This window comes from Vidua chalybeata, chromosome 4, assembly GCF_026979565.1.
Source record: "Vidua chalybeata isolate OUT-0048 chromosome 4, bVidCha1 merged haplotype, whole genome shotgun sequence".
Classification (NCBI taxonomy): domain Eukaryota; kingdom Metazoa; phylum Chordata; class Aves; order Passeriformes; family Viduidae; genus Vidua; species Vidua chalybeata.
In genome coordinates this window covers 34434638-34457558 of record NC_071533.1, presented here as the reverse complement: position 1 = coordinate 34457558, position 22921 = coordinate 34434638, and the positions used below count along the sequence as shown (strand labels likewise).

The following is a 22921-nucleotide window of genomic DNA, read 5'->3' as shown; positions in this document are numbered from 1 at the left end:
AGATGTATCATAAAATAGTTTAGGTTGGAAGGCACTGTAAAGATCATCTGATGTCAATGTTTCCCTTTTTCCAGTCACCTGGAACTTAGCTTGATTGCCATTACTTTTCAAATTTTATGGAGAATGGCTGTGCAAATACATCAACCAGTTCCCTCAGGACTCCGGGATGCATCTTATCAGGTGTCATGGACTTAGTGTATAATCAGGTTCCTCAGGTGATCGTGAATCTGATCTTCCCTTACAGTGGAAGAGACTTTGTTCCTCTAGTTTCTGTCTTGCAGTCCATCCATTTAAGAAGTGTGGGAAGAGGGGTTGCAAGCCAAAAAAGTTATTGAGTGTCGTAGCCTTCTCCTCATCTGTTGTTTCCAGTTTACCAGCCTTATTTACTGGGTGTGTACACCTTCTTTGACCTTCCTTTCCTGGTTAATATACCTATAGATGTTGATGTTATTCTTTGCAGCCCTTGTCAAGTTCAGCTCCAGCGTTGCCATGGCCTTCCTCATCCCATTCCTTCACAACTGGGCTGCATCCCTCTACTCTTCCTGGGATACCTCTCCTGGGACAGAGTAGAGGGATGCATTTATGCCTTGCCCTTTAGTTTGACCAGCAGTACCTTCTCATCCTTGCTAGACTTTTGTGTTCCTTGCTGTTTTCTTGTGCCTGGAGATCATTAGCTCTTGTGCTCTCTGGAGGAAATCCTTACAGATCTGCCAGCTCTGTTGCTCTCCCTTGTCCCTGAGGGCGGTTTCCCTGGGGTTGGTATTGGCTAGCTCCAGAGGCCTGACTTTACTGCTCAACTGATTCACAAACTTCACCAGTGTGTAATCACTGTAGCCCAGGTAAAGGTCTGAGGCTTTTAGAGCTTTCTTGCATGCATCTTCACTGCAGTCTGGGCTAAGATTAGGGAGCTGCACTGCATCACGAGGGAGCTGTGTTGAGTAAGGGGAAAGAGGTACAGACTGTGGAGAAGAGTAGAAGAGTGGCTGCAGAACGGCTGGTCAAGCAGAGATCAGCTCAAATGATCTGGAGCAAAGGAGTGTTTTCTTTTTCTGTGAGCTAGAGAGATGGAAATTACAGACTGTTGTTAGTCCCAAGTCCTAGAGAAATCTCCCTCTTGATGGTGGGACAGTCTAATACGTGAAGCATGCAGGAGAGAATTGCTTTTTCTTGTCATCCTCATAAATAATTTTTCTATGAAGATACTATTTGCAGTGACTTTTGAACATATTTGTTTGAGCAGCTTGTTTAGGTCCATTACCTTGTCAGGGAGTAGACCAGGGCACATCTGTGTGACAAACCATTTCTAAGAACTTAACCTCTCTTCACCTCTGTTGTCATGTTTTCTGCTAATCAAGGTGATCTGTAGCCTCTTCTAGCTGCTGTGGACTGTATATGATGGTACACAAATAGTATGCACTTTTTCAAATGTCATTATAACTCAACTAAATTGGTGATATCACTAACTACTACCATTACAGGCCTTCTAACAGGCATTTAATCTCTCCTGTAGACTGCTTGAACTTTACCCTCTTACCAAGAGTGCTTCAGTAGCAGACATGAGACTGCCATTCAGGTAATGGCAACCCACACCACCAGTCTTCTGTTCTACTGCACTTTCTCCACTATATATCCTTGAGTACTCCCTGAAAAGGTGATGGACCTAAGGAAGCTGCTCATCCACAGCAGACTACTCATGGCCACTCAGAAATTTTCCTATTAAAAGCCATCTGGGATCCATCCATGCTAGAAGCAGCCCTCTCATTGTTTGTCCTCTGAAGCACTGGAAGATGAACACCTGCTGCTATAGCATGTTTTATCTCAGAAAATGACATTTCTAGGATGTGTCATCTCTTCTGTGCAAGCACGGACCAAAAACTGATTTGTTGGTGTGATAGAGGAAAGCTTGCAATATGTGACTATTCCCAGCTGCGGGAATAACCTATTCAGCTGCAAAGTTAGAGCAGAGTTCCTTGAAGTTCCTTTTAGCCCTGTCTTTTGATTATTTTGATTTTTTTTTCCAATTGCCCTTTTTTTTTTTTTTGAGGTAAAAAAAGAGCCGTGTCAGTTTTAAAATCATAGTATTTTCACAGACAGCCTTTGATTAGCAAGAAAAGATTAATCAGTCATTACCCTAATTTGCTTTCTGCTGGTGTGTATACCATTGCAAGCAAAGGAGCAACTGCCTTGAAACCTGCTTGCTCATTCTATTAGACCAAACTATATGTGATTAGAGAGCAAATGCTTATGGTTTACCTGTCTAAAAATCTCTTGCTCTACAAAATGCTATGGTTCTGGAGAGAAACTAAACCAGAGATAATGATTCTTCTTCTCTTCCCCTCTACTCCACCTCCAAAAAAGAGAAATGGCTGAGCTGGAGGTAATCCAATGAAGCAAAAAGCAAAATGGAAAATATGAGTGATAGTGATGTGCTATTCTGGGCAGGAGATAATGGCTGGATCTCTGCTTGCCCTAATTATGGTATAATGTCCTAGTAGAGTAAAACCCCAGAAATTCATTATCCAAATGATCAGAAGCTCATTGAAAGGAGTATCAGGAAGGTTTGTAATTATCTTCAGAATCTCTATAATGAACAGGGCTTCTAATGCTGTGCTTACATTGGGAGTCAGGTTCTGCTCAGCTGTTTGCTCAGGGTGATGTTTCTGCTCTTGGTCTTTCTTACCCTGGTGGGTGACTAGTGTTAAGAGCTTTGCAGGGCACTGGGTGCTGTGGCTTTGATTCTTTAAACAAGGTCTTCTCTACAGCTAATCCTCAATGATTTTAATAACTAGTTAGCTCCCCTGGCAAAATTGGATTACAGCACAGAAATCAGGTTGTATTAAAGAAATTCATCAGTTTCTCTTTGAAGAAACTGTAAGGTTGGAAAATTGTATGGCTTCATATGTTTTTCCTGTGATAATCCTGGTGTGAAATTATTTATTTTAATAATACAAGCCATCTCACATTATTTGTCAGGGTGATAATCTGCAAAATCATGTAAGTATTACTTGTATGCCGTGGCACACATTCTACATAAATAAAGGCTTTTATAGAAAAATATTTTCTACAGTATAGGGGTAATACTTATTCTTCCTCAAAAATATTTTTCAGTGTTACCATTACAGTGAAGTCCTGGAGACATAGGGATTTCAGTTACTGGCTCTATACAAAATGAAATACAGGCAATGCATGCACCATTGTTCCACTCATTTTTCAGTCCAGTCCTGACAGAACATCTGTCATTAGCAAGACTGTACTGTAATCGTTTGTTCAATCTTTGAATTTGTTTTCAATATTTAATATTACCAATGTGCATTCCAGTATTGATAATAAAATTGGACTGAAGGTACTGAAATTCTTTCAGTCTAAAAAAATTGAATTTTTTATCAGATGGTGTGAACTTTATTACCTTAGGTTGTATTATGACTTTTTACCCTGTAACTTATTCAGAACCTTTTTTATTTGGCCAAACAATGACTTGGGACCCAATAACTTATTGCCTTTCCACGAGTGATAAGTCAGCGTAGTGCAGAATTTGCAGTACTGCTTGTTTTTGTAATTTTTCTAAAGATTGAGCAATTTTGTGTAGTAATGGTTTGCACATCCATGGCAGCAGCTAAGATTTTTGGTTGAGGACCTCAGCTTCCTTTAAGATAGTAAGTTTCTAGCCACCTTGGTTACAGAAAAGTTGGAAAACATGCCTGAATAATGTGTTCAAAACACATAATGTCAAGCAACAGACACACATAATTTATTTTTTTAAAAAAACTAATGACTTGTGGAGACAGAATGATGACCTTTGAACACTTGTGGCTGCCAGTGCTGGCATGTAGGCGTTTTAACCTTTCTGCTGGCTTTCACACGCATGCCATTTCTACTGAGTTAGAGATCTATGTGGTTTTGGCAACAAAAGCTTTTCCACTGTGATTAGCTTCTCTTTTGGTCTGACTTAAACTTGCTTGTGTTCTTTTATGATATATGCATATTCCTCTCCTGCTCTTCTTAAAATCCCTTTTTGAAATATGTGTGAGAGCTCCCTTTTTTGACATTATAAAAGATGGTTCTGTGATTAAGACCTGTAGTGTTTATCTGAAGTGTGTAATTGTGATGTAAAAGAAATGCACCTCTACATACTGCAGAGAGGAGGTCTAAAATTTTCGTCATTAGAAGAGGTCTAAAATTTTTATCATTAACAGAACTCTGCTAGGGTGAGAGCTGGCAAAGTTGTTCCACTCCAGGCAGCTTAAAAACACTGGTTTCATGTTGCAGACTTCAATGGGACTCTTTGTCATTATTAATGTTTGCACTTGTCAAATGGAACAAAACAGAATAGGAGAGGAGGCTGTAAACACCTAAAAAAGTAGGTCAATGGGCCAGCAGGTTATTTGGCCAGACAAGAACGAGTGGCTTCATTGAATCACGCTGTAATTTGTTTTCTCCTGTTGGCAGATTGTTCCGTTGTGCTTTAGCTTTCTATGTTAATGTTTGCATCTGTATTTTAACCACTTGAGAACTGTTTTTAGGTGCAGGAGAAGGCACTCTAACTTTTCAAATCAAATAAGTGATAATTCTGGTGTTTTCCATAAAAGTCATCAATGAATTTACAAGTAGCAAAACCTTAGTTTATACGTCCCAGCTTCCTTTTTAGACTTTAATATAATTTAAAATAACATTTTTCAGAAATGGAAGAAGTACATGTTATAGTGAATTTGTTTTATTTTAAGAACAGTAAGCAAGGCAGATAGAAACAGGGATGAGGGAAAAAAAACTGATTTCATGTAGCTTAAAAATGTGGAAAGCAGCATGGTTCAAGGGAAGTTACTATAAATTAAATGTAATGGTATAAAGAGACTGGAAGTAGGCAATCACTTATGTCAGTGCTGAGTTCCTGTTTAGAAGAAGTGCAGTTGTGAAGCAAGTTTGTGATACATTCTAGGAATTGATTTTGAAGTAGGTTTTGAAACAGAGAGTTAATGGCTGTGTTTGAGGGAGAAGCAATGGGCAACTTTGCTAGTTGTCAACAGCAGCAGCATTTTACACATGCTGAGAATAAAAATTTGGAGACTTGGAGAGGAGAAGATGTAACAAAGAAAGCCAGGAGAGACCCTAATAAGAACTGCAGTGAAAAGATGTTTAAACAACAGTGTATAAATACACTTTGAATGTAGTAAGTGGATATGAAGATGTAGATGATACGAGTGATAACAAATTCGAAAGTGAAAAGGACATCAAGGCTAAAGAGAGGCAGAAAGTGATAGCGTAAAGCCAAGGTAAAACTGTGTCAGAATATCCTGCTTATCAAGAAGAACTTTAAAGCAGTGTCAATTCAGATAGTAAAATACTTGAGCTATTTTTGATAGGGAGAATATTGCATTTAGAAATTACTCTCATTAAAACAAATGCTTGTCTTTATTAAAAAATGAAGTAGATAATTTTTAAACTCATGGATTTTAAAGCTCTCCACTGTTATTTTTTGACAGTTTGGAATTTATTTTCTGCGGAAGAGGATACCTCTAACTCCACATTGTTCTTCACAGGAACCAGGTTTTGTCCCTAAACCTCATACTTCAACAAGTCCCAAAGTGTAAAAGGTAAAACGGTGTTCTTATAATTGATAAGGTTCCCATGGCTTTCAGTTATCAACACTGATGGGCTGAGTAGCAGTGTTAAGTAGTGTCTTTTGCTCTCCAGAACATGACTGAATTTCAATCTTAGAAAATATACATAGTCCTTTATTTACCTAGTGTTTACTTTCAACTTGACTGGTTTTGGTGGCATTATCTCTGCAGTCTTATCCTTGGCATGTATAAGCACTGAGAGTGTTCAGTTCAGTGTCTTGCAAATTTGGATGCAAAGATAGAAGGTTCAAACCTTGAAAGATGAGAAACCAGTGTGCTACAGGTGCGTTTCCTGTACTTTTCAGTACTTTGAACTATTTGTCTTGGATACCAGGTCTAGGTTGCCGGTTCTAACGTAGGATTTGTATATTGTAATGAATAATTTTGTTGATTTCTGGGATTTGAGTGCTCTGTTAAAGTGAAAAATACTTTTAAATTCTGATTCTGCATATTGAGTATGTCAGTTATGTCACAAGTAAAAGTTTTCTGTATTTAGCTGTAGAAGTGCTTTTCTTTTGTAGATTAGGGAAAGTGTATAATTTGTCTTACAGAATTTCATATTGCTCTTGGTCCCTATAATTTTAGAATACCATTTTTGTATAAAAATTAACACAGGGCTAGAAGTGTAATTAGTGCATAGCTGTATTAGTGCTTATCATGTAAGCTAAATGAAAACAAGTTTATAGCTTTTGTCTTGATTGTAAACTTAGTTCCGTGCCAGTTATGATAGTTAGCTTTTACTGCTGAGCAACCTGTCTCTTGCTGCGCAGTTTTGACAAAAATTGAAACAGATAACTTCCTCATAATTTATTGTGCCATTTATGGCTGGTTTTCAAATGGTGCAACTCTGTTATTTGGTCAACTAATTTGAGGAATTTAATTTGTCAGTATGGCCAATGCAGTTGTTATTTTGAAGAACTGGAGGGAAGAAGTGGTTTGCTGTGTGTCTTCATAGCACTAGATTTTGGGAGGGTGAAGGCAGGGCAAAGGTGGTCCGTACTAATTGAAGAAGTGAGGCATTTGGGCAGAAACACCAGCACACCTTGTCATGTACCTTGAAAGAGGTTCTGCTGCAGCACAGCTCTCCCATTTACTTTCCTGCTGCACTCAAGTTATGAAACTTTGTGGTGAAAAATGCTATTCTTGTGAAGGAAACCCACACAGTATGTGGCTGTTGTAGATGCAGAGACAGTTTGGTTGAATCACAAGCTTTCTTCCTCAGTTCCCTCATCAGGCATTTGCTGCTGTATTTCTTGTGGTATTAACACCACAAGTTCCACTGGTTTTAGTACTCTCAGAAACAAATAAATATTTTTCAGAAAATATTGAGTCACTAAACGGACTAATATCATCTTCTTTGAAAGAAATAGCCTTTTTGCTATTAAGTTTGTAGCCTACTAAAAATTCCTGAAGGTCAGCAAGTTCAGCTCATATAAAACTTGCTGCATGCAGTTATTCCCTAATCACTGCCAATGAGCAGCCTCTGAAAACTGACTATTCATATGAATGAAACAGGTTTAATTCTATTGTTTTATGTTAGAATTTAGCCTTTTCATAAACTGTGTTATATTCCTTCTCTCACTATTAATATTTCATTCACATTCTTAACTCAAAGTCAAATGCACATCTGGAAAACCAAAAACTTCCTGTCATGAGTGACTGCTTTAAGAAATGGTCAGATTAAATTTCTCACAGTACAGAGATCGTATTCTAATTGGTATCTTCTTGTTATCTTTTCACGTGTCTATGATAACAGTGTGCTCAAGGAAAAGTACAGTAAGAGTAGATTATAGTTGTAGAGTACTATATCCCAAGTGCACTGTTTGCACTGTTTCTAAGTAGAATGTACTGATAAGTGTATTTAACATCTGTTCTGCCTTCAAACTTCTGAGCGTTCTTTAGGAAAAAGTTAAAAGAAAAATTAAAAGCTGTGTCTGAATTCAGAGTCATAAAAACATTTGTACTGGTTTAGTACAGACTTATTTACTGTAGCCTTTAATAATGTTCTCTTGAGCTCTGTCATGTAAAATGAGATATTAAGGCCCCGGTTATGCTGGAAATGGAGATTGCTTTAGAGAAGGTAGGAGGGCAGAGCAGAAGGTTGGAAGAGAGGGGAGGATTAGGAAAAAATGAAAATGTTAGTATGCTCTAACAAAGAACACATTTTTTTCTCTCACATTTTGATATTTTTTCTTCTCTTATAGGCAAGCGTACAAATGTCTACCACAAGACTAAAGTGTGATATGTTATGTTTTTTACCATAAGCACCCATAAAATGAGCTCCATTGCAGACAGGTATGTTAATAGATATGGGAGAATTTTGGGAGAATTACTTTCAGTTCTTTCTTTAATAGTCTTTTTTGTACTGTTAATACATTTAGATGTTAACTTATGCAAAAATTGAAGAGTGAGGTTTTGGTTATTTTTGACAAATTTAATTTAGTAGTGTTAGATGTGTCATTTTGTAGTCACTGGAAATAGTGATTTCAGTTGCTTGAGGTTAATCTTAAAATGCATTACTTGTTTTCAACCATGGAACAACATCTGTGCAAGTTGAGCTGATTTTTCACTTGAACTTTTAATTCTTTTAGTACTTCAGTTTTTGATTAAGAAAAGCAAATACATTTCAATGCTTAGTGTTGCTGTAGATGATAGTAAAGTGACCTGTTAACCTGTTTCAAGGGAAAAGTAATAGCTGAGGTATGTTTTCTACTTGATTCCTTGAGCTCCATTCTCTTAGCAGCTTAGGTGAACATCTGTATTTAATATCTTGTATATTACCATTTTTGGGAAATGAAACTTGCATCTAATTTATGTCAAGTTAAACACAATTAAAGAAAAAGAACAAAAGCAGAAGGTAAAACTTCTATAATGCTTGTCTAACTTGTCAGTTCTTCTAGTGAAATTTTGTGGCACTGAAACTTCCTTTTAAATACATGAATTGCTTCTAAAAACTTGATGTTTATGTAGTAGCTTACAAAATACTAACTTCCTAACCTAATCACTGCTTATCATAATGTGCAGTACCATTGCGTGTACCGTGCAATTGGTTTATAAATCAGAGAGGTAGGGTAAGCATTTTAGAAAGGTTACTTGGCTTAAGGGAAGGAAATATTAGGATAAGAAATTCTGGGATAGACACACAGAGGTCAGTGTGGACAGCACTAAATAGACTGCAAGCAGGGAGAAGTTAGAGAGAAGTAAAATGTGAAAGTCCATTATACAGCAGTTTTGGAAAGCAGAAGAACGGTTTTGACTTGACTTTCAAAGCAAAAGGAAGTGAAACAAAGGAACTGTATGAAGGATGCTGAGGCATCTTCAAAGGAAAACACATTCTTATTTTGGTATTTTAACACCTCTTTAGCAGTAGATGGACAGTTGTCAAGCTAAGAAAACTATGTGATGCTTATTGAGGAAGCAAATATGATAAACAGTTGCTGTATAACATTGATATTGTGTATTTATGAAATTACATATGTGCATGAAGTATAGCATATATTCCTTAGATCTCTTCCACTAATAGTATTTCAGAATTTAAGAAAAATACATTTTCAGTAATTGGAATAGAAATTGCCAGTAAGTAAAAATAAATGCCATATGTCCTCTCCCATGTTTTGAAAAGGGTAAGGTAATGCAAGTAATCAAGAAGATAGACAACCAAATTTAAGCATTGGTCAGTTAAGTGTTTGTATGGGGCTGTAAGTTCTTTTGAGAAACAGTCCAAGAATCCTTTGAGTTGTGTCAGAAATAGAAGGGTTTTTTTGCTTTTTCTTTGGTAAGTGCAAGCAGAACATAGGAGACTTAGCTTCAAGTTACTGATGATAGTCCTTGTGAGACATCACAGTAAAACAGTTGCTATCTTGTTATAATGGAAATGATGATGGTGAATAGTCAGCTCTTTCCCCTTCCTCCTTCTTTGTGATTTGACTTCAAAGGAGAGGAGTTTCCACTCCAACATTTATTTCTTTTTGTTTCTTTCAGAAATGACGGAAGCATTTTTGATGGGCTGGTGGAAGAAGATGACAAAGATAAAGCAAAAAGGTAAATTTCAAAGTTACTTAAAGCTAAGGAATGTCCTATACTTGCACACGTTAACTTATCAGTGTGATTTCTAAACAATAACAAGGTTACTCTTACAAATAAACATATTGCTCAACAGCATTTCTTTTACTGCCATTTCTCAGATATATTGTGTATTTATAATTGTGGTTCAGTTATTTGTGTTTTGTAAAAGGACATTATTCCAAAGGCTTTGCTGCACTGTTCCTTGAGGAGGAAGCCATTTTTCAAAAATGTTGTCTGAGATAGGGAGTAGGTGTTTTTGTGACAGTTATCACAGCAGAAATTCTTAAGGAGCTGTTTGCTTCAGGAACTTGGCAATAGTATGCAGCTTATCATAAAGTCTCATAGTTTTTATAAAACATTTTCTAATTTGTTTTTTCAGAGTGTCTAGAAACAAGTCCGAAAAGAAACGTCGAGATCAGTTTAATGTACTTATCAAAGAGCTGGGTTCCATGCTTCCAGGTAATGCTCGGAAGATGGATAAATCCACTGTACTGCAGAAGAGCATTGACTTTTTACGGAAGCACAAAGGTAACAATAGATGTTATTTAATAAATTCTTAATTTTTAAAGTAATGCTCGATTATTACATAAAATATTTTAAAATATGCAGCTTCTTTAAGGAATTTGTCAAAAAGATGTGAAGTGCTTCTGGAGAATGATATTTTAAGGATCATCTAGGTAGTAGAGGTATAACTGTGTTTCTGCTAATACTTAATAAAAGCCAGTACTATTTGTTTCATCCCAGAGTTGTCAGTGAAATCTGTTTCACAAAGAGAAGATTTGTTTTTGAAGTAACCTCGAAGTTTTTTGTTCTGGACAGATGTTGGTGCAAGTTGTTAAAATTTTGCTTCATAGGAAAACTGCTGATCCATTTCAGTGGGAGTACTTGCTGGAAATACTTATTTGGTTATTTAGATAAGCCTGTATTGAATAGTTGAATAGTCTCTCTGGGTTCTATGTAAAACAAGGTAAATCACTGAAAAGCTAGTCCAAGTTAGTGCTCCTTCTTGTCATGTCAAATGCCTACACAACTGGCTGCTTAAACAAAGGTGACAAGGCAATAGGGCATTGTGGTTTCCAGCAATGTTTCTGGATTGGTTGCTTGACAAGAAAAAGTGAAATACAGGGGCATAGAGACCAGGAGTATGGGCATTTTGGCTTTTTTTTTTTTTTTCTTTTAGCTGGAAAAAAAATGCCAGAAAAATCTATAAATACTTCTAGCTAAACTTTTAAAATGTACACATGGATGTATAAGCCACTGAGTGTATTTGTGTGTGTTGTTCTTTAAAGGTCATGTGAAATGTCAAAACGATCAATATCCTTGAACGTCCTTGCTATGCTTTGTTCCTCTGGCTGTTGGCATCAGCTGATGGTGGGGTTATACCCAGATATGTTGTACTGAAGTTTGTTACAGGTTGTTATTTCTGTAATGAAAAAAGTCCACCAAGTGTATGCTTGTTTATGGCTGTTAGATATTATATATATATAAAAAAAATGACTGTTCCTTCTCCTACACTTGTTCTTAATATGGCACCTTGTGGTTCACACTGCCAAAAATAAGATGAAAACTGAAGAAAATGGACTCTTTTGCTAATTAAATAATTTCCTTGGGTAATTTCTTGGAATACATACTAACTAGAAAGCAATAGGGTCAAAAGAAGTAACTATAAGGTTGTAAAATAAGTAAAGCTGTTAAGTGGATGAATAGTTATGAAATTATCCACAATATGTCTGTCAATTTAAAGTGTGAGAAATGTTTTTCCATGCGCTAGCACGTCTCTTCCATTAGTGTTATGTTTCCAGTAACACCAAATGTGTACTGAATATTGCTATTAAAATTGTAAACAACTCAAATGAGAAAGGAGGGGGGTATAATTCATATGAGAATTCACAGGTTTGGGGCTTTTCTTTCCAATTAAATATTGATTATGCTCTTTTAATTTTCTGAAATACATGTGTCTCATAAAAAAAGAAAAGCAGCATGAAGGCTCCTCTTCTGTAAAATTCAGTTCTTCAGGCCTTTGTGAAAATGGGTTCTGTTTCAAAATTATTTTATCTTGGTGATTCCTGACACAAAATGTAGAATGCTGAACAAATGTGTGTCAGCCAGCTGGCATCACCAGTCATATTATTTTTTTTCTTCAAAGTGCTGTCTGAGAGTTGATTTTTTAATAAAGGGGCAAAAAGCAGCTCTGGAGATGGCTGCCTTTTAAGGCATGGCACTTCTGTCCTTCACTTGGTGTGACAGAATGCAGTTCTGTGTGACCATATCATATTAAGTTCCCTAAAGCAGCCAGTCCTTACTAGCATTGCTGTGCAGTGTTTTACATCAAAATGTTTTTGGACAAAATGTTGGCAAAATTCAGAAGAATATTTTATCTTCTGAAGTGCTTGGATATGTTACAATAAAGCTGAATGACCTAGCAATAAATGGATTGTTCAGCACTGAGTATCTGCTTTATAGTTGAAATGCTACTGTGTTCAGCCACCAGGATTTAACTGCATTGCTTCTGGTTCTTTCTGGACTATCTCCACCTTATCCGAGCTAGGTACTCTGGCACCAGCTTCAGATGAACTGTCTGAATTGGTTGTTGGCCAGTGTGGATTCTGTTTCTCACTGGGAAAATACAGGAGGCTAAACACACTGAAATTATATCACTGGGAACTTCTCTTTGACTAATACTGCCTGTCATCTTTGAATTTGTAAACAAGAATTTTTTTAAATTAGTAAATACTGAGGAATTAGCTGCAGGTAGAATAATTGCAGGTAGTAGACTGATACTCCTACAACCCACAGAGAAATGGTACAGATCTTGGCTTGGGTAGCAATTTCTTTTGAGAATTCTCAGTGCTGGTGTAGAGTTACTTCAGCTACAAAACTTGAAGACTAAAGTTTAATGTGCAAGTTTGGTTATGCTCTTTATGTTATCTAGCTTAGGAATGTGACCTTTCTGTCATTTTTTCTATGAGTGCACCCTTGTGACAGAATTTCTAGGCATTTCTCTGAAGGTACTAAGTGAAACAGGTTCTTTCTGTTGCTTCGGCTCTGTTTACCTTTATCATACTTGCTCTAACGATGGAAAATGTAAAACAGCACCTATACTTGTGGTATTTCAGAACGGTTTGTTAAAGGCATGAACCTCAGCTGTTATTTAGCATAAATCCGTTCTAGTGCAAAACACAGTCTTCTTAATTCTGAAGTAGGATGGTTATAAGGGCCAGAATGAGCCAATGAATCAGACTTTTCCAGTTTAAAGTGAAGATTATCTGTGTTCTGTGGAATGAATGCACTAAGTTCCTGGAATTTTGCCTCCACTTTGGTGGCAGAGCTTTTCATTTTTGTGTCTTTTGACTTGCCCTTCACTGTTCAGTATCTTTGTACTGACGGAAAAGCTACATTTGGGGTTATACTTAGGTTTTCTTTGTTCTGCAACCCACTCTTTCTGCTTTGTGCTGCCATTTCAAAACAGATTGGAAGAGCCTGATTAATTTATATGTTTTGTGAGATCTGATAATTGGAAAGTCTTATTTGTTGTTTTTTTTCACCTCTTCTTGCAGCTTTCCACTTTTGGCCAGTTTCTTGCATGACGTTGCCGTTGTTTGCTGTTCTTTTAGTTAAGTCTAAAGCTCTTTTGTAAAGTTTTCCCCCTTCAGTGTGGTAAACAAAATTACAAACTGCTCCAGCCCTTTGCATATTTTAACTCAATTCCAGGTTTTCTGGCTCTTTAAACCATCTGAAGTAAAACTCTAGCTTACCATCTTTGTCCTTTAAAAATAAAGAACTTTAAAGAATTGGTTTGGTTATTTTGATTTGTCTAAATACTTGATTACTTGTCCAAGATTGTTCTTAAAACCAGCACTTCTGTGATGCCCTTGTTATTCATCAAAACTGAAGTGCTATGAGGTCTTGCTTCTTGTTGTTTCAGTTATCAGTTGATAAGGAGGCATCACTTTCAGAACCCAGGGTCAGGCTTTGCTTAGCAGCTGTTGATTCTCTCACCTGTATATGGAAGTTAATCTGTGTAGTTCTCAGCTCCTTCAGGAATCTCTGCTTACGATTCATCTATGTCCAAATTCACCTGTGTGTTTGTAACAGGCAGGAATTCTAGAGTGGAGTCTGTAATACAGCACTTAACAATCTTCGATGAAGAACTACTCTTTTTTAAGTGTAACCAGGAAAGAGCAGGAAGAAGAGAAAGGACGACAATTTTTTGTGCAAGGATTAGAATGACAAGGATTTGCCAAGATACTTGAGCATTAGCCATTTAAATTACATAAACAGATCAGGAATTTTGGCTTTCTAAACCTTTGTAAACAACACTCTTAATAAAACATTTTATTATAGTCTTAGAGGAAAGAGTAGTATTTTTTCATTATCAAATTCCATTACTTCAGTATTACCTTGAAGCCTGGCAGGACTGTAGCACAAACTGGTTGAAGGAAAGAGAATATAAATTTAATAATGACATGGGAGAAGATATTTATTTTCTTTTTAAGGAGCAATATCTATATGTAATGAATGAACAACAGAGGAGACTGCAGAACTTTCTGCTGTTTCTTAACTGTGGGGGGAAAAATGGCTTTTGGAAGTATTAATCCGTATACTGTGTATGTGTTTGTTTGTAGAAATTACTGCACAATCAGATGCCAGTGAAATTCGACAGGACTGGAAACCGACATTCCTTAGTAATGAAGAGTTCACACAGTTAATGTTAGAGGTATATTATTTCTGTTTTTCTGGGAGTAGAATAATTCCTCACCAGGAGTCATTCCATTATGAAATTTTTCAGTTTGATGACATACCTTTTTATTCTCATATTTGGGTTGTAACTATATATTTTCATGAAGATAAACTATCAAAATTCCTATCTATTCAGAGTTTCAGAATTTTGTTTCAGAAGAGCAGATTTTCTCTGAACTACATTTTCAATTAAATAAAGATAGTAACAGAGCAAATCCATAAATGAATGTGTTTACTGTCCTAGTGTATATTTTAAATTATCAACTAGGTACTAGAGAGAGAATTAATATGCATAAGTTAAAATCCTAATAACGAAAATGTCATAACATATCCATGTAACTTGTGAGCAATAAGTGTTTAATTTCTTCACTTGCCATGCTTTCCCAAACTGGTGTGAGAGTATGACTTTGCTGAAGATTACATGAATAGTTGCAAAACTACAGAAAGAAACTTTAAGTATAAGCTATTTTTCATTATAAATGATCATAAGTCAATTTTGTCTTGTTAGTGAAACAATTTTTAATAAAAGTTAAATGAAAACTATTACAAATTAACAAACACTTTTTTATTTTCATTCCATAGTTAAACCTTTGCTTTGATGCACAGATACAAAAAAAGTTCTGGGTTTTGGTATTGAAAAAAAAAATTTTTAAAAAATCCTCTGATATAAGAGGTTTTTCCTAACATGTGAGCTTTAAAATTCCCTGTTTAGAAATACAGTTCTGTCATGTTTTTGTTGTTAGTTTTCAACTGAAGCGTTGTGTTGTATTCAGAGGAAAGAGATTTGAGTTCCATAGAAGATAAGGCTGTCAGAACTGTATCTCACAAGTTTCAAGTCTCAATAAAATCTTACTGCAAGTTTCTTTCTTTGAGATTGGGAATACTGAGATTTTTAAATACTAAAATTCATTGATTTTGCTGGCTATTTTACTTGTTCTTATCATAGTTTTGCTACATCTTTTTGCTTTTGTTTCTAGTTCATTTTTATGAGCTTTCTGATGTCTAAAATGATGATGGAATTAAAAATAACAGGCAGGCAGAGTGGGAGTTGGAGAAAACAGTGGCTGTCTATATATGTACTTGCTTCTGAAACCATAGATTATTTAACAACTGAAGAGTATGGAAATTGTAATGCTTTTAGTGTAAAAATAAATTTAAGGAATTTTAGTAGGGAAAGACATTCCCATTTCTGTAATAAACTAAAGTAAAATTGGTGTCTATTATTTTCTGTATCGAATATAGCTTAAAATTTTTAGTATGCTCGCTTTCTTTTTTATTTAACTGCCCGTTATGTTTAATTTCAGGCTCTTGATGGTTTTTTTTTAGCAATTATGACAGATGGAAATATAATATATGTGTCTGAAAGTGTAACTCCCTTACTTGAACATTTGCCAGTAAGTAACAAATTGCTTTCAGTAACATATCAGTTTGTCTGTGGTTGATTGGTGTTCTGATATGAGTACTAATTAATTGTTGGCCTTATTGGCATTGTAGGACAGACGTATGCTTTGTTTTAATGCTTCTGTTTTTTCTTCAGCATAACTGCTTTCTTCTGGTCTGTCTTCTTTATTAAACATTTCCTTTGGAAATACAGAATGCAGTCAGCACTCTTATTAGAAAGGATTATGAAGTGCCTAGCATCAGTTTCAGTGTAACTGAAGTAACACAGTTGATTTCAGGAGACCCTTGGGAGATCACAGCCTCTGCATGAGTCAGAAGAGTATGACGAAGAATCTAAATAATTGAAATTTTTTTAACTGCTTTTTTTACTTCTTTCTTATCAAAGCACACTGATAAATACATTGCTGCTGGTTCTGCTTTTTATGTTCAGTATATACTTTTGGGTTTATCATATTCACTTATCTTTAATCTGGGTGACGTAGCTCACTGGTACATGCAACATTCTAGTTTCTAAAGTTACCTTTGAATAATGTTATTCTGAAGCGAGGCAAATTAAGCAATTGATGAGTTAAATTGAGTGCTTTTCTAGAAGAGAAGGGCAAATTCTCTTTAAAGGCAAGTTGTCTTGCTGTGGTAAGAGACAAAATTAATTCTCTTAAGGTATGCATGATAACAGTCTGAGAATTTTAAAAAATATGCAGGTAATTGTGATTTTTATTTTTTCTTTTAATAGAATTTGCCAGGTTCTCAGAGGCACATTTGTTTCTGGCTTTTAGGTGTGAGTTATGAATTCTAAACATACATTTTATGATTCCTCTTTTTTGAATACTTAATCAAATGCATTTATGCATATAATAGTTGTTCAGTTTTGCTGCCTCCATCTCTTTTTTGCAGTTTTGTGTACATAGCTGTGGAACTGATTATAAAATACAGTAACTGGCAACTCATCCTCACCCAGCAGCTCACTCATCACCCCTCAGTGGGATGATGGCGACTGGAAGGGTAAAAGAGAGAAAACTCATGGGTTGAGATAAAGACAATTTAATAGGTAAAGCAAAAGCCATATATGCAAATGAATCAAAGCAAGGAATTAATTTACCACTCCCCATGGGGCAGGCATATCAGAGAGAGGTTTTTTCTTGGAAAGTATTAATATGTATTCCAGCAGGTGGCTTTGTTGAGTCAGTAGTGAACTGTGGAATTGTTTTGCATTAAAATAGTAGGCTTTGTGCCATTGTACATCTTTAATTAATTCTTACTAAATCTTTTTCTTTCAGTCTGATCTTGTGGATCAGAGTGTATTTAATTTTATCCCAGAGGGGGAACATTCAGAAATTTATAAAATACTGTCTTCTCATCTGCTGGAAAGTGATTCCTTGACACCAGAATACTTAAAATGTAAGTAGTTATTTTGAGCTAACCCCTGTAGGCAGCTCAGCCTCATATAGCCACTCACTCCTCTCAGTTGGATGGGCAAAGAATCAGAAGAGTAAAAGTGAGCAAACTTGGGGGTTGTGATAAAGGCAGGTGAAGTCAAAAGCTGTCTGTACAAGCAAAGCAAAATAAGGAATTCGTTTGCTCCGTCTGGTCGGTAGGCAGTTGTTCAGCGGTCTCTAGGAGAGCATGGCTATGTCATGTATGATAATTACTTGGGAAGACAAATGCCATAAACCCAGATGTCTCCCCCTTCTTCCTTTCCCTAGCTTTTATTGCTGAGCACAGTGCCATACAGTATGGAATATCCCTTAGTTCAGCTCTCCCTGCTGTGTCCCCTCCCATCTGCTGGTGCACCCCTAGCCTCCCCACCAGCGGGGCAGAGTGAGATAAAGAGAAGGCCTTTGCACTGTGGAAGTGCTGCTGAGCAGTAACAGACACATTCCTGACTTAGCAGCACTGTTCTAGTCAAAATCCAAAACAGAGCATCATGTGAGCTGCTATGGAGAAAATTAACCCAATTCCAGATAAAACCAGTACAGTAGTTGTGTTAAAACTATCTACTTGGAATTGAACATGATCTACTTGGAATTAAACAAGTTTTTCCAGTGTTATTTAAGGCATATACTTCAGTGTTAACTTTGTGTCACCCCTGCTCTAGAGTAGAATTTTCAACATTAGGTAGGCTTTCAGTCTACAAATTTCCTGTGTGTCAGAAATGTTCATTTTGTTTATGGAGCTTCTATTTAGACAGTTTTAGCAGTTGGCAAGTATAAATACATAGCAGTCTGATGGAGTTTGGGAGCACGTGCTTCAGTGAACTTAAGTTCAGGGCATTTTCTTTAATACAGCTCTAGTTCTCAGAGGTTTTCATGCCACTAATATTCAAGCCCTTCGTGCACAAAATCTGAAGGAATTCTTTAGATTAGTTACTGTCATGCTGGTTAAAAGCACATGCTGTTGATGCCTTATGATTTTACCCTTTATACTTTTCAAATCCTGTACTGCACTAGTGCATAACTCTAAACTCCATATAAAGTGTTAGTTAACTGTTGGGCAGACAAAACAATCCCTTTAGGCCTAAGATTCAAAGACACCCTACACTGTCAGGCCCCAAAAATTGTAAAGGAAAGTGAATTTGGGTGTACCTGTTTGAAGGCCTTTAATAAATACACACTTTATTCTCTTAATCTTGTCTAGCCTCTGTTCTAGGTAGCCACTCCAAGGCATCACTGTAGCCAGCTGTAATCACTACACTTACAGTACCTCAGTTGTATTCAGCTTAATTATTCCTGGTTTCCATTTCATGTTTCATGTGTGCTTCATCAAGCATATAGCCTATTACTTTGTTTATTTTTTTTCTAGCAAAAAATCAGCTAGAATTCTGTTGCCATATGCTGCGAGGAACAATAGATCCAAAAGAGCAACCTACATATGAATACGTAAAATTTATAGGAAATTTCAAGTGTTTGAATCATGGTAAGTGATTTCAGCAGTGTTGGAATCGAATATGTAGGCAGCTCCACAGCTAAACTGGCTTGGGGCCATGGTGCAAAATGTAGGTGAACTAAAATCAGGCTTTGAAAAGAAGATCTTGAAGCAATTTTATCACTTCTATATTGGTGTAATGGAACAGAAGAAAAACTGCCTCTCATGTATTACAGGTCTGTGTATTTGAATGCAAAATGCAGTAATTGTACTTAATGCTTTAAATTAAAGAAAACTGGTATTTTGTAAAACATTGTTTAAAGGAATGTAAGAGAAATTCAAGCAAATGCTTTAATGTAAAGAGTGAATTTAGTTCAGCATAAGCCATATTTAAGCAGGTGACTAACTTGAAGATTAGTGGTACTGAGTGCCTGCAGTTCTCATTACACAGGAAACTGGGAAGGAAAATGTAGGTTTTCCCCCCATTTCAGTTCTGTATTTCCACTTGACAGGAATTACCACTCAGATGAGTGGGTGGGCCGTATGGTTGTCCACCTTGAGTTCCTACTCCTGTCCATTGAAATTATTTTTATTAGCTGTGTATAATATTCTTTCTCTTACTGCATCTCTAATCTGTTTGGCCAGGCTGTGCTGACTATTTACTTGAGAAGCCTGTTTATTTGTCCAAGTGGGTTCTGCAGTGTGATCAGTAGTAGATTCTGAGAAAGCTCACCCAAAAATATTATGAAAACCAGTATGTTGTAAATAAATCTGTGGGGTTTTTTTATCTGATACCAGTGTTTCTCTCACAAAATGGGAAGAGTTTGAGTCTTGATGCAAATGCAGTTATGTAATATTATACTAGAGACAAGAAACAGTCCTGAAAAGGCTAAATATCATGCTAGTCTTGGAATGAGAAATTGGGAAACTGCAATTCAATATTTGGAAATACTCAGCAACAAATAATTAAACTATATATGAGTTTCAGGAAGGTAGCAGGGAATTGAATGGCAGCCACTGTGGATTTTTCTGGTAGAAATAGCATCAAATCAGTTCAGCTTCATCTACCAAAAAGTAACACACTGTGTGGACAGGACGATAAAGCATAAATGAATGATGGACTTTTAAAATATGTTTTTGTTATCATATTCTAGTCTCAAAAATGTGTAAAGAAAGCGCATGTTAATTGAAATTGCTGGAGGGTAGCTGCAAAAACTGATGGGAAAGGTTATCAGTGTTCACCATCAAAGTGCAATTTTAATTTACAACTTCTGGATTTGGTCAGTATTTTCAGTGTTATGAACAATGGAACATAGTTTGCAGTTATGAAATAATCCACTAAAAACAAGAGAAGAATTCATCCCCCAAATCTAGAAAATAAATTATTTTGGGCTAAAAACCCAGAAAAATCGACTAAGAAAAAATGCAAGTTGCTACGTTTAGGAATAGCAAACTATATGAACAGGGATGGTTGCAGCCAGCTACATAGCAGTCCTTTAGGAAAAGGGCTTACTATGGAATGTAAACTGAACAGGACCAAATCACCTTGACCAGCCACCAAGCTGAGAAAATGCAAAAGCCTTTCTAAAATATAGTCTAAATCACATGAAATAATCCCACTGCACACTTTGCACAAGGCAAGATAAACTCTGAAGAACAAAGGACAAAGGCTAAGATAGAAATGAAAGAAACTGCCTATTTTCTTTCTGATGGAAAGAGCAAGGAACTGTAAGGTGAAACTGCATGAAGAAACTTCAGTAGGAGTTCTAATCTAGAGCTGAATTGAAACCAGTTAGGCTTCAAAAAGCCTCACAGTGTTTTGAAATCACCATCTCTAGACCTTAGTAAATATAAACTAAATTGGTAACTGCTGGAAATGAAAGATAAGGTTAATCTGTTTCGAGGTCTAGTCCATCCTTTGCCTCCTTTTGATTCCATCTTTATGATTCAATAAGTGGAATGAATTTGTTCTCAGCTCAGTATCCCAATTCTTTCATTTCCATAATTGTGCCTTTACTCGGTATGTTGTCAGCATGTGTTGCTTAAATAGGATGGAAAGTCTAGAAAATAAATGCTTACTGCAGAGTTCAAAAGAAAAAATTAGCCAAACTTGATACAAAAGATAAAATAGGAAGATATTTTTGAAGAAAGTGTACTCCAGTCATTTTTACCAGTTAGCAAGGATTAGAACTGTTACTAGTTCCTTAAAAATGCTTTGTCAGAAATAATATCATATTAACAGTAGTTTCAGTTCTTTGAGAAAGTTACTTGATGGTTGTGTTCCTATTACTACTATGTAACTACTTCTACTACTGTGATATTATTCCTGTGCATATAAGTGTAGATATGGAGCACTTTTTTTAATGCCTGTGAAGTTACAAGCAAACCACAGATAAATATTGGGCCACTTATCCTCTGATATTGCTGCCATTTTCCTCCATTATATTGTCATGTGTGTTGTCATCTCCTCTCTCTGCCCTCAGTTCCCAACTCAGCGCACAATGGTTTTGAAGGAACTATTCAGAGATCACACCGGCCTTCCTATGAAGAGAAAGTTTGCTTTGTAGCCACAGTTAGATTAGCTACACCTCAATTTATCAAGGTATGTACAAATGAAGTCACTTTTATATCGTTCTTAAATGGACTCTGAATGGAAAAACTTCTGAGAGAATGCACACAACATTTAAAATACTAATGAAGACCATAGGGAATTCTAGTATATGAAACTGAAAGTGGCTGTTTCTTACTTCAAACAGGCAAAGTTTTGTGCAAAGTATCAAACAAAGTTGTGGTGAACACTAATTTTAAACAGTAACATAAAAGAGAAATATGCAAGAAATAAATCTCTAAGAAGTCCACAGGAATATAATTTAGCAAGATGAACTTAAACAATACAAAAGATTACACTGAGATTCCACTTTCACTGGAGAAATGATTGATTTTATTTGAAACTTGGATGTGAATTTTTTGTTGCTGGTGGTCTTTTCTGCAGTTTGACACAAGTAAATCTCAGAGTGCTTAATGAAAGCTTATATTACTTGTCAGTAATGAAGAGTTGGGTTTGAGGTAATAGAAATCTTTTATTTCAGTGTAGTTATTCAGAAACTCAGTGGTTTAAACATAGCATTTTGCTTAGCTGCTAATGTACAATGGGAAGGTGCCTTTCCAAGTTTAGAATTGAATGCATGTAATACTTGTAGTTCAGTAAGTGTTTCTCTCCGAAACCAGTCAAAATAAATACCCAGGATACAGTACAGTATAGACTGTGATTGTGATTCTGATTCTATGTTTCATACAAATATATGAATCAAGGTTCAGGACAGTCTGCTATGTAACATTTGGTTTTGCAATTCAGCTATGAAGTAATGCCATGAAATATATGTGGCCCGATGTTAAACTAATGTCTGTAGTACAAGAACTCTGAACATTAAACATTCTGCCTCTTAAGTTTAAAGCACTGATGTCTTAAGCTGAAGACTGTTGGTGGTAGCTTCTGAAAACATGGTTTATATACTTTGCACTTCAAAAGCATTGTAGGGAGACTGTGGAGAAATCATAAACTTCTTCAGTTCTGTCAGGCTGAATAGGAATTTTGTCTCTCCAGACTGTATGGCAGAGAAAGTTTATTCTTTCTGAAGCTATGAAAATCTTTCATGTGACACTTTTCTTCCCATGCAGGTCTAAAAATTATTCTTCCTGTTATGCCTACAGTTGGTAGATATGTGGGATTTTTGCCTCATGAAATAATTGTGGAAAAAAAGACCAACCTGACATTTGCAATTGTTCTTGTCTTTAAAAGTGTGGCTGTTCATAGTAAAACTTCTGTATTTCCTACTTCTGGAAGCTGAGGAACATCCATTTATGATCTTCAAGTGTCTCAGTCTCCTGCAGGCTAAAGCCTTACAGATTATATTCTGGCCAAAGTTTCATTCCTGTACTTGAACCTCTGAGCCCTTAGTGCCCAAGAAAGCTTCTGTGTTACAAAATTTTTCAGATCCTCCTGAGACTTTCAACTGATGCTGTTGATTTGGGAAATATTTTGAAGAAGGCTTACATTAATGACTTGATACCTTCTGTTATTATTGGGGCTAGCATTAACTAGACTTTAACAAAGGGGTGTGTGTCAGGAATTTTAGGATGCCAGTAACTTCACTAACAAATGTATGATGCAGCCAGTAAGGAGATGTGTGTTTCAATACTTGCCTTATTTAAGGTAGAACAGACCTGCTCATCTGTCA

General features: G+C 36.2%; 1 protein-coding gene across 12 annotated transcripts in view; it reads left to right on the top strand.

Annotated features, from left to right (window-relative positions):
• Positions 1–22921, top strand: part of CLOCK (clock circadian regulator) — a 61649-nt gene that overhangs the window by 25047 nt on the left and 13681 nt on the right. For 8 of the 12 annotated variants that reach the window (XM_053940483.1, XM_053940482.1, XM_053940484.1 and 5 more), the window contains 9 exons: positions 5478–5588; positions 7820–7910; positions 9597–9656; positions 10060–10208; positions 14306–14397; positions 15725–15814; positions 17099–17219; positions 18621–18734; positions 21167–21285. In XM_053940483.1, coding sequence (XP_053796458.1) covers positions 7864–7910; positions 9597–9656; positions 10060–10208; positions 14306–14397; positions 15725–15814; positions 17099–17219; positions 18621–18734; positions 21167–21285 — 792 coding nt within the window. In that variant the 5' untranslated portion in view covers positions 5478–5588; positions 7820–7863. Of the gene's footprint in view, positions 1–5477; positions 5589–7819; positions 7911–9596; positions 9657–10059; positions 10209–14305; positions 14398–15724; positions 15815–17098; positions 17220–18620; positions 18735–21166; positions 21286–22921 lie in introns of those variants that run through there. The other 4 variants (XM_053940488.1, XM_053940485.1, XM_053940489.1 and 1 more) reach the window with 3 other exon arrangements.